The sequence below is a fragment of the Eupeodes corollae genome, chromosome 3, assembly GCF_945859685.1.
Source record: "Eupeodes corollae chromosome 3, idEupCoro1.1, whole genome shotgun sequence".
NCBI classification, from domain to species: domain Eukaryota; kingdom Metazoa; phylum Arthropoda; class Insecta; order Diptera; family Syrphidae; genus Eupeodes; species Eupeodes corollae.
Genome location: NC_079149.1, coordinates 64,326,726 through 64,339,324, shown reverse-complemented (window position 1 = coordinate 64,339,324; position 12,599 = coordinate 64,326,726). Strand labels below are relative to the sequence as shown.

At 32.3% G+C, this 12,599-nt stretch overlaps 1 protein-coding gene across 1 annotated transcript in view; it reads right to left on the bottom strand.

Moving 5' to 3' along the window:
* Window positions 1-12,599, bottom strand: part of LOC129950964 (photoreceptor-specific nuclear receptor) — a 44,951-nt gene continuing 32,352 nt past the window's right edge. Inside the window, exons 4-11 of the mRNA XM_056062937.1 lie at window positions 8,198-8,312; window positions 8,068-8,123; window positions 7,695-7,979; window positions 7,520-7,606; window positions 3,963-4,171; window positions 3,745-3,891; window positions 487-651; window positions 1-183 (exon numbers count right to left, since the gene is read on the bottom strand). Of these exons, the coding sequence (XP_055918912.1) occupies window positions 1-183; window positions 487-651; window positions 3,745-3,891; window positions 3,963-4,171; window positions 7,520-7,606; window positions 7,695-7,979; window positions 8,068-8,123; window positions 8,198-8,312 (1,247 nt within the window). The remainder of the gene's footprint in view (window positions 184-486; window positions 652-3,744; window positions 3,892-3,962; window positions 4,172-7,519; window positions 7,607-7,694; window positions 7,980-8,067; window positions 8,124-8,197; window positions 8,313-12,599) is intronic.

The window sequence follows — 12,599 nt, the reverse complement described above, 5'->3', positions numbered from 1 at the left end:
TTAATTCTTATACATATCACATAATACTTTTTCCATAGGCGTATTACCAATTGTTTTTTGGAAAAAAATAGATTCTATTTTGTGTGAGTTGACCATTTTTAATAAAGGCAGCATTAACAGAAGTCTTCCAAAACGTGCTATTTGTGCCGTAAATTGTGTTCTTGAGTGCTGAGCTAGCATTACCTGTAATACAAATAAAAATAAATTATCAAAAAAACATTCTGCCTTGCACAACGGTACACAACTGCGAACTTAACAATTATTATATTAACATGTAATGTACAAATTCAACTATTATTTGCCCAGGTGGCTTGAGAATGTTAACATTTTAATAATGAAACTTGTTGTGATTGTTATTTTAACTTAAAAAAAAAAATGACTTAGGTTCATTAATTTGACATGATTCAAATATCAAGAGAAGCATGTGCAAAGGACATAAGAATGCTAAGGTGTACTGAGGAATAAGAAGTGTTTTTATATACTAACGTGCGCTTGGTCTTGTAGGTTTTCAATTTGCGTTGGATCTTTAAGTCCTCTTGTCTCAGGTCGGAATAAAACAATTGCTTTCAGACAGGCAAATTCGGCTGGATCTACAAAAACTGCTTTATATTTACAAAATGTATCGTTTAAGGTACGAATATCCGTAGCAATCTGAAAGTAAAAAAAAACATACATATATTAAAGAGAAGTTTCAAATAGACCCATATTATGGGACTCTAAGGGACAGTCGGAGTAAGCTGGTATGTAGGTATGTATGTAGATGTCCGACAGAATAGGGACACTCTTTTGCTAATACACCCTGGGCGGTTAGCCGCGCTAAACCAAGATATATATTTTTTCGTAATTCAATTACTAACCAAAACTCAAGAGTTGTTAAAAAATTTAGTTGTAATTACATAACTTGCATTCAAAATGACTTTTCTAAAGTTATTTTCATTTCATGCAATAAAACCTCAAACAATACCTAATCTATCTTGAAACAATGGGCTTTGGGCATCGCAAAAGTTTGCGCTATCAAATTTCATATATTCTACACAAACAGATAAATACACATATTCAAATAAAAGCCTGAAAATAAATATTTAGAAGGGTAAGCGCAAAATCAGATTCGATAACCAGGCGAATTATACAGGGTAACTTAACGTTAAAGCCACACACACAACAGAGAGGAAGACAGGCGAGACCAAGAGTTTGATGTCTCCTCTCTTTGACTTCGTATGGACTATCGAAGAAGAACAAGACCGACGATTCGAACATAATCATCGAACACAGCAATTATTCATACATCTTACCATATTTTTTTTATGGCTGAAACTCAAACACGATTCAGCTTCAGACCCGAATCGAATGACTTAGGATCTTTGGAACAAGTGGATCCGTTTGTCCACCACAACCGCCTCCTCATGAATGTCACCAAAAATAATTGTCTGTTCACCCTAAGTTAAAAAGTTAAAAAAATAAATTGGGTGGCGCAACAGTCCCTTGAGAACTAGGGCCTAGTGACTTACAACTCTCAACCATTCCTGCGTGCGAGTAATCGTGTCAGTAATGGAGGGGACCTACAGTTTATATGCCGAATCCGAACGGCTAATTTGAGAAAGCACTTTTTCATGACAAGAGTTACTCTTGGAGGATTTGTCAATTCCTCGCAGGAGGCAGTACCCGTGAAAACACTTAAGATGGCATAGGCGGGGATCGAACCCAAGACCTCTGGCATGACAGTCCAAAAGTTAAGTTAAAAGGTTATTTAACTTTTTATTTTGATGGCAAAAAATTAAATTTTTTTTCCTAAAATGCGTTGCGTTTTATAAAAAAGGAGTCCTTATCGGAAAACATTTTATGGCTCAAACACAAAGACGCTTCAGCTTCGCCTGACGTTTACGAGTCATTGGAAATCAATGCATGCTATCACAATGAAGCTTTGACCACACGTTTCATTTAACAATCGTAAGGCAATAACAGAATGTTACTTAATGTGACTATAAACGGAAGCTCTAGTTCAAATTTGCTGAACATTTGCTTTGTCTGACAGCTCAACAGCTGTAAAAAAGTCAACAAACAAAATACCTTTGCTTTTGGAGGGATTCCCATTGGTTATTATAGGCTGTTTAAGCTACTTCCGCGATAAATTTAATTTTTTTGGTTTCAAAACTCAAATTTTGAAATGGACAGAAGTTCCATTTTTGGAATGTCAGATTGGAAGCACGGTTACCAACCTGAAAAAAAGTTTGTGTTCTAATTTGAAAATAAAAATGTCCACTTGTAGGTGAAAATGACAAACATCATTAATTCAAGTCAGAAAAATTTTTAAACACAGATTAATGAATTCTTCACATTTTTCTCAACATGTTTTCCATATTATGCAGATGACATTTATTTTTTTAATTACCTACAAATTAACTCACAAAATCCCTAACAAACTTAATTAAATTAGATTAACCCAAATAAAGATAACGAAACATAAAAATAAAGCGTTTTAAAATGAGATCAAAGTTTATAAGCTTAAAAAATGTAAATACAAAAACATACTGTAAAAAAATGTATTACTCTCCAGACAATAAGACTATTTTGTTATTTTGCTCAGCACGTAACTAAAATTAAGTCTATTCTAGTCTATTTTTTTCAAACAAACTAATGACTTTTCCCCAAAATTTGTATAATGTCAATTTTATCGTTGAATATTTTCTTTTTGTGAAAATATAGGCATCGTCTATTCCTTAACTTCATCCCTGATATCACCAATAATCAATTAAAGATGATATTGAAATTCCGAAATCCGACAAGAAACTTTTTGGAGTTATTTTTGATACATTTCTTAAATTATTATAACTAAGGTTTAATTTAAATAACTAGTAGCAGTCGTTTTCAAAATTCTATATATGTACATAAATAAAAATGGAAACCATTTGTTTTTACAATAATTGTATTAAAAGTAGTAACGTATTTTGGGAATTTTTATGGCTTATGTAATGAGTAGATAATTTTCTCTGTTCCCTAAGTCCAAATCAGATCAAGAGTTTATATTTTTAATAAATTTGTATGTACACAAAGTTGCTTAATGAATTTAACCCTTGTTTCTGTTTAGCCAAGTGGGTATGTTAAAAGAACGTTTCCGTTGCTCAAATTGTCGAACATCTTTTTTCGTTGCCGAAAAATATGACTAAGTGGAATAAAAAACTTCTATTTGACCAATTGAAAAAGTAATGACCAAATTGGACACTCATGACCAATGTGGCAACCGTGATTGGAAATATCATTCAAAGGAACCTCGAAGCAGGCCCAATGTAACGCAGACAAAGCCAAAGCTGAAGCGTGTTTGTGTTTCAGCCATTAATTCCACTAAGAATTTCTCAATGCAGTCTAGTAAAATAAGCATTTTACCTAGGAATGCAAGAGAGTTAGGTGGAAACTAGCTTATAAATTTTTTTTTATTCTCCACACTGTGTAAAAAGTTTCATAAAATGTTGTTTCTGTGTAATAACCTATAGAAAATCAAAGGTATTAAAAGTATTTTTTTTACAATATCAGGATTGTAACTCTTTAATATAGAACTTTTCCCCTTACTTTAGAGTATTAATTGTAGGATTAAAGTTTTATTTTTAGCCACGCTCATTTATTCAAGAACCAACTAACCAAAGTGCGAAATTTATAAACAGCTAAAAATACAAACAAAAATAATATGAAGTGGTTACTCCATTTGTGCCACCGGCATGCAGCCACCTAAAAACTGAAAAACAATCTTACCTCGCCCTTTAGTGAGCAGCTGAATGAATTATTATTGCAGTGTTCGGTAACAGAAAATAGGGAACATCCTGTTGAGTCTAATGGAAGACACCATTGAATTGCATTTAATAAAAAAAGTTCAGCCCAGCATTCCTCTAAGAGAATAACCTGTATAAATAAATAAATTAATTAATTAACTGTAGAGAAAAGGAAAAGGAATGTTATAATTTATTTTATACCTGGTCACGAAAGGCAAGACTAGCGAAGCTTGGTAAATTCTTAGCCCATTTTACTGCCATAAAAAGAAGTCTAGCACTGGTTTCATAAATTGTTTCTTGGGGATGGCCATATAATGAAGCAGATGTAAATTGAGCTATTGGAGATTGTTTTAACGAAACATTTTTCCGGTCTATTGAATCCTCATCGTTGGTGACATCTATAGAGTCATCTGTCAAAAAAATAATGCGAATAGAGTTTTAAACCCACTTTAAACCCGATTTCAAAGTAAAAGAAAATTATTTTTATCGTTTTTAATATTAAGAAAATCAAAAAGTGTCAGATTCAAAATTGTTTTAATTTACAAAACATATGAATGAAAATCTCGTTAGAAATATTTTACGTTGGTGATAAATTTCAAATCTTATGAAATGATTTTGTTGACACTTTAATAATTATTATATTTGAATTTTTGCGTTCATTTAATTTGGTAAAAGTTTAAATAAATTGAATTGCAAAACAATTTTTTTTTCAGAAAATTGAATCCATCAATTTGTTTAGATTCTTTCTATAAGTTAATTTTTTTCTGAGTTGTTTTAGAATGGCAACATAATTTGTAAATCTAAACTTAACTTAGAAAATCAACGAAATTGTAGAGGTTTTTTGACCTGTGGTTTGTAAATGAAATAAAACGCACTAATTTTTAAGGTTATGGCCAAAAATTCAGCTAGATAAGATAAGGGTTTATCATTATGTTTCAAAATTCCACCAGTTTTTGCAGCGATTGGGGTCGAATCTCAGCAATAACGCGCCGAATATTTCTTTCGAAAGCATCAATCTTCTTGGTTTTATATATATACGTAGATAAGTGACTTCACATGACCCCACAAAAAATTGTCCAGCGGTTTTAAATTGCAAATACATTTCATGGATGATTCGGAGAGTAAAGTACAACGGCGAATGTCGATAAAACCGAAGGCCGCCATCTCACGAGACGGTTTCGTCCGTACGGTTAAAATCCGTACGGTTTTTATGAGCCATTGATAGTAAACTAATAAAACTAACTTAAGCTTTCACGCTGGACGGAGTCGAGTTATTTCCGTGCGGACGATAAAAAAACAGCCGTTTTAACAAGTGAAATATACGGTGACCGTGCCGTCGCCGTCTTATCAGTGTCATACGTGACTAAGCTAACGCATTCACAAAAGACGATTTTTATTCGTCTGCCGTCCGTTTTTGTGGTCCTTGAACTAAAGAAAAATATCTAAAATATAACCAAATGTAAAAGATTCACGAAATAAATACGTTATGTGTGAAAACAAAGTCCGTACGGATTTTAACCGTACGGACGTAACCGTCTCGTGTAAAAGAGGTCAAATACTTACAGAGAATTATTATAGGACTTGCAATATTTGTTACATTGTCACAATCCTTACGTAAGCAGCTTCAAAAGTGCTTTTGAAGCAATGCCATCAAATATAGGAAATTTTCAAGTTATTATCAGAGCTGAAGAGCAGGTAAAACCGCTCACGCAATTTTCAAATTGCCTTTAGATTTGCAAAGCCAAGAGCGTCCATTTTGTAGCACACATCTCGAAACAAAGCTCACTAGCTAAAGTGCTTCTGCTTAAAGAAACGACGTTTATTGTGTGGAACGAATCGACTATGGTAAATAAAGGTGAGCCTGAAGCTCTGTATCGTACACTTGGGATTTTAGATCTGGTGAACGTCCGATGTGAGGTGATACTGTTCGTTGGTAATTTTCGGCAAACATTGCCAGTTGTACCAAGTCCTTTCTGTGGGCTTCTGTCAAACTTTTAAGATTGACAACAAATATGCGCGTACATTTCGGTGGTGATAATAATGCAGCACAACTCTTTTGGATATAGGAAATGGAAATATTTTAAATAATGATGGTGAAGTACTAATAGAATTAACGTTTGCAACTAGCGTCACTGAACAAGAACTTTCAATAGCTATTGTTTACCCGCAAGTCGCCCAAATTTCAGAAAAAACGGATGATTGGTTACGCGAACGAGCGATTTAAGCACCTGAAAACAATTATGTTACAACCATAAATAATATAATTCTTTGAATTAGCAGGTTCAGACACCATAAGGAACTTGAAAGTAAGGCAAGTTTCTAGACTCTAATTGGCCAGCTTCCAAAAAATTACTTTTAATTATTAAGGCAACCTTAATGGAAAGTTGATTGGAAAGTTAGCCAAGAAAAATGTCCCTAACTATTAAGTCAAGTCTAATTCTATCAAAATGACAGTTGATCATGCTTTTTCATTCAAATGAAAGCTGAACTTTATTACTCTATGATTTATTTATTTTTTGCACAACTCCATTTAATGTTTTCTGTAAATGGTTTTCTTGTCAATTCGGAAAAGAAATAAGCAATATTTCTTACACTATAAAATTCAAAGCGTGATGGATTTGTAGCTTGCCTGAGTAGTGTTTTTAGACAATAATGTTTTTGGTAGTTTTTGTACTATGAACATTAAGTAGTAGTTTGCGAAGTAAAGTTTTGAATTTGAAATTCATGACGCTTAAAAAACTAACTAGTTGCCTTGGCCAAAATTTACTTTCAAAGAATGAAGTTGACTGCAAATGAAGTCTTTTATGTTTTCTGAACCTGCCCAATGTTTCATTCTCATCAACAAACTTATCTTTCTATTGATAATCTGAATGATCAAGATAATGCTTTCGATATTCAAAGTGATTTTTTGAATTCTTTGAATACATCAGAACTTCCTCCGCATAAACTGTACTTGAAAATTGGGGCTCCAAAAATACTTATGAGGAATTTAAATGCACCGAAATTATGCAATGGTACTCGATTACGGATAGTAACTATGCAGAGGAACGTGATTGATGAAGCTAAAATTCTTTCCGACTCAGCCCAAGGTCAAGTTAATTTCATTCCCAGGATACCGATGATTACTAACGAATACCCGTTCGAACTTAAACTAGAACAATTTCCTATAAAGCATTATTTTGCTATGTCTATCAATAAGACACTGAAACAGACACTTAAGGTTGCAGGCCTTGACATCACAAATCCCTGTTTTATCCACGGACAATTTAATGTTGCTTGCTCCCGTGTATGTTAGCTCGGCAAAAATCTATATGTGAATGCACCTCACCAAAGTATAAAAAATATTGTTTCCAAAGAAGTATTTTAATCCTAATATAAATATATAAAAAGATAATATATAAATTAATAAAAAAAGAGGTACAATATAATAAAATACATAGTAGTTTTTTCATCCTCATTTTTTTAATATAAAATAGTTAAAGACTTCCCGAGTGAAGCCGGGTAAACCAGTTAGTTTATTATGAAATGGAAAGCCAAACTGAGAATAAATCAAGTGACAGCTGTCAAAAGAGACCAACTCCGAAAAAAGTAATTCTAGATTGTAAACCACCCGTTATTTTATTTTTATTTTGATTGATATACCAATTTTTAGACGTTAATGTATGAAACTTTTACCGTCAAAATCAAAACTCAAAAACTTTTTCTTACAATAATTTTTATATTTTTTACAAACAATAAACAAATACTTATAATCTTACCATCGTTATCATTTTCCGGCAGAGGACTTATTGAGCTAATAGATGACGCACTCCCGTTAGTTTGATTAATTTCTCCCCCTCCTCCTCCTATAATATATAATAAAATAATAATCACACAAAAATAATGTACATATAAATACAAAAAAGAACCGTTTATGTTTTAAAAAATAATTACCAGCTTCTATTGAAGGCAAATTAGGCGATGTTGAGTTGTTGCTCGAGTTTGTTGATGTAATAGCAATATTAGTTAAATCACATGTCTTACTATTGTTATTATTATTATTACTATTGTTATTATTGTTTAACATATTATTATTATTGTTGTTAGTATTATTGTTGTTGTTATTATTGCTGCTAAAACTAAAACTTGAAGCATGATGCGATAGATTATTCGACAATTGCATCGAGGTCGGAACTTGTGGATGGTGCAGCAACCGCGATGTAGGCATTCCCGCTAAAGCTTTTAAATAAAAATACATAACACATAGATATAAATTTAAGGCATATTTTATTTGAAACTTATTTAGTTTAGAAGTCACTATACTTACAGGGTGGAGAAAGCAAGGCTGGACCATAACACGGGGGCGATAATAGCACTGGAGGTCTGCAAAATAATTAAGTTGTGTGATGATTTGAATTTTTTCACACTTTCGTTTTCAATATTGAAAACGGCCTTACCCAAAAACGCCAACGGCTACAGCCGCTTCCCTTAGAGCACGTCCATGCTCCATATCCCGCAGTGCTTCTGGTCGAATAGTGGCTGTGTTTCGAGGCTGGCGTTCATTCTGTACGGCTGCAATGGAAAAAGGACAACCCACCTATTAATTATCTCTTTGTATATTTGGTGGATGGGTTTGTTTTATATCGTGGAAGAAGACTATACACGTGAAGAATATTCGTTAGTTTGTTAACAAGTTTGCAAATTGACACGTGTCCGTCACTGGCAACATTTTGAATCATTTGGTTTCACGCAGTGCGTGGTTTGGTTTGCTTTGGTTTGGTTTGGTGTTTAATAGAGTGGTATATGCAAAAGCTGAACAAAGGGCTTCAGTTATAGATCCAAGTAAAAAGCAGGTTCATATGTATATATACTTGGTGGTAAAGCAGGTATTGAAGTTTTGGTTTAGTGAAAGCAAATCGTGTGAAAATGAATTTAAATATCCTCAACCGCACACTTATGCCTTAACAAGAGAATAAACACACATAATTACTGGAAATAGTTGTTATTGGGTGGAAGTGCGCAAACATCAAAAGATGCGATAAGTCTACAATATGTAAATTAGTTTAGAAAAATGTCCAAAAGATATGGATGTATAACAGGAGAATCGCAATTAAGACATACAAATGAAAAGAACTTTCAGATTTTATATTATTTAACTAATTTAGAGGGTTCCGTTTGGTGTCACGTGCAAACAAAAAGTCTTGAATGACAACTCTGCCAAAAAGGCAACTTAGTGATACAATAATTATCATTGTGAAGGAACATTGTATTCTAATACAAGCGATGTCACTTTATAATAATTGTTTAATAGACCGTAATGAGATCGAAAAAATTGACTATGTGGGTTTGTAAACGCAGCATAGGTGGAAAAGACTTCTTAAGAGTGAATTTCGCTTATTGAAAAGAAACGACCAATATTAAGAGGGGTTTAATCAATCTAAGGCTTTAGTACCAAAGTGAACAAACATTCCTTGGGTAATAGAAAGCTAGAAATAAACAGTATCAGAAGATAAAACAACGGAAGCAGGATACCTAAGTGTCGGGGTTCCGTGAAATAACTTCATTAGAAATAACCCTCAAAATTGGGGTTTTGGTACATTTTGAAATAAATCCCAAATTTAAAAATGAAATAAATTCTCAAACAGGCATGGAATAAGTCCATAAAAAATATTGAAAAAAGTCCCCAACTTTTTATTTCTTCTTAAATGTGCTTTTCAGCTAGCATCACGTGCTCATCTTGACAGCGAAATTTTCAAAAATTGGGCTTTTTGTACTTTATAAAAGTATATAACGAACATTTTCATAAGTTAGTCATATTGCAATTTGACAAAGTAAAATAAGGCGAATTATTTTGAGAATTACGATCATATTATTTTACCAAATGCAAAGCACCCAGCATGATAATGAATAAAATAGTGAGGCATCTCAAATGCTATAGCGTTCCCAAGCACGTGGTTTGTCAGATACCTCAATGTTCATTCTGCAGCGTAATGGTGTGTAGAAAACCAATTTAGTTGAAAATGAAGTAAAACCAATTTTTCCTTATTTCACCTTGTTATAGAGAAATAAAGACAAACTGCTTAACAACATTTCCAACATTTGGGGATATACATAGTTCATAGTGGAAATTGGGGAGTTATTTCATATAATAAGTTATGAGTTATTACATCATGAAATAACTCCCCAAATTAATAATAAAAAGAGGCAGGGGTGCAACCCACACTGATAACTTCCCATCCCGTCTGTTGATTTGTCTTGCTTAAAATTTTGTACATTTTCGTGTTACGAAACATTTTAAAAATTACCAACAATACTTTTCATATAAAGAAATAGTTTAGTTTGAAAATCTAGTTTTGTTAACAAATTTTTCGTATTTTGATTAGCATTTCTGAAATTTTACAAATTGGATGGACAACAATATTTTTTAAAAGATGAAAGTAGTTTAAAGCCAATATCTCAAAGTTTTGATTAGATTAGATTAGATTAGATTTTTATTGGTTCATATTTTTTTCTTTTTAGAGATTGAATACAATATTTAAGATACATAAAATCGTTTGAGCATGGCATTTGCCGTCTGCCAGATTGACAATACAATACATAAACTCTATTTATGTGTTTGATAAAATTACATTTTTAATTTAATAGTTCAGTCTTTATTTTAATTAAGGATTAAGATTCCGTTTGCATATTTTTTTTAACTGTAGGTAAGTTCTAATTTCAAAAATCACCGTTTTAAATTCTATTCCTATATCTAAGAGCAGTTTTTAAGAAATTATGCAATAAATCAACATTCATTTGGTTTAATAAGAAAATACAATATTCTTCGGTTAAGGTATCATTTCCAAATAAGTTTCTTCTTATTTCACGCAAAACTAGACACCTTCCCAAGAAATGAATGATGTCTTCACGTTCTCGTCGGTTGCATAAATCGCATAAAATCAGTAATTCACTTCTAGTAGCGTTTATTGCAGTTTCCGCCCTAGATAATTTATCTTTTAAATGTTTATCCATTTTCATATTTTGTGTGAATAGTACACCAAGATATTTGTATTCTTTTACAACCTCAACAGCATTCCCTTCGTAATACCATTTCTCGTTTGCGCTAGTTCTGCCTGCTCCCTTTCGAATTACCATAACTTATCCGGATTAACCATAAGATAAGATTAGGTTTTATTTTTTGTAAAAAAAACTGTCAATTCGATTTTTCTCAACATTTTTCAGAATGTTGAAAACAATATTTCTTATAAGTTAAAATTAGTTGGAAGACATAATCTCAATTTGTTTAAAAGATATTCGAGTCGAGAATCAATTTTTACCAACTTTGAGCTATGTTTTTTAGGTTTTTATAAAAAAATTGTCAATTGGATTTTACTCAAAATTTTTTGTTACACAAAATTATTTTGGAGATAAAATCATTTTGTATTCGTAAAATAATCGAGGTGACCATTTTTTTCAGTTTTTATATTTATAAAAATACCGTTAATTGGATTTTTTTCCCAAAAATATACTGATTTGGTGTCATGCTACAATATATAAAATAAAATTTAATTCGACCCTATAGCGTTTTTGGTTCATGAGATATTTAAGATTAACCAAAATGTTCACCTTTTCTTTAAACTGCTATGTAAATAAAAACCGCCCACGCAATTTTCTTGAGAGCCCTTTCAGCATCTTTCTGCTTTCTTATCTGTCGATATCTATTCTGGCTTTTGAGCTATGGACAACGAAAAAAACGTCGCCAACGTACAGACGCGGACGTACGATAGTACGTACACGCGCACGCACAGACATCTTTCTAAAAATATTTTATTACGACTCTAGGGACCTTGAAACGTCGATAAACCTCAAAATTATGAATTTGACAAATCGGACTCATTACAATAACTTCCTATGGGAAGTTAATAAAAACCTCAAGAAGGGGGTTTGTACGTAGACTATCACATTAACATGTGGTGTTGAAGCGAGCTTGAAGTTTAAAATGAGCTTGATTCCCCGATCAAAATCGAGTCAAAATTTGTGAAGAAAAACCTGTGTGGAGGACTTGGTTTTACAGATAATGCATTATGGTCTGTTTATTTGCATGTTTGTGTACAAAAAATATAGTTTTGTTTTAATCAAATTAAAAAAAAATGCACATGTTAGCATATTATTATATGGTGCTGAACTGTTCAGTTTTTCATTGTTTATCACGAATCAAATTAACTCTCTTGCATTTCATAAGAAACATCAAAATACCTAGAAAGTGCTTTCAACATTAACTGAACTAAATGATATCAACAGTAACAGATTGATTTTTTTCTCCAATGAAAAACACATGATTCCAAATGCACAATTACTCAACGAACACAGCCATTGACATAAAAAACCAATCGTACAACATAAGATCCATTCGAGACTCGTGTAAATGTCAAAAACCCATCCGTGGTAAGATTATACTTTAACTTTTATCGGTAGTATTCATACTACGGATATTGTTTTTGGTATTTGTGTTAAATCCTAGTATACTGCTGATAGATTTTCCAACACAACACGGGTATTGTTGTGTTTGTTTCCCAGAAAATGTAATATCTTGCATTGAAGTCTGAACTGTATTTATTTACGAGCCCCATACTTAGTACAAATGAAATAAAACACGCTATTATAGATACAATAAGTTTCGATCTCATCAATACCAATCATTTCCTAGGCTATAAGATAATATCAGATAAAATACGTCCAAAACAGAGGTCGTGAAGGTTTGAGCATGCGGCAGTGAAAAACCGTGACTATGAAAGTGCTTCCAATAATACATTTTTTAAAATGTTGTTAACTTAAAGAATTAATATCAAAATTCAAAAACATGCACATAACTTCTTATTC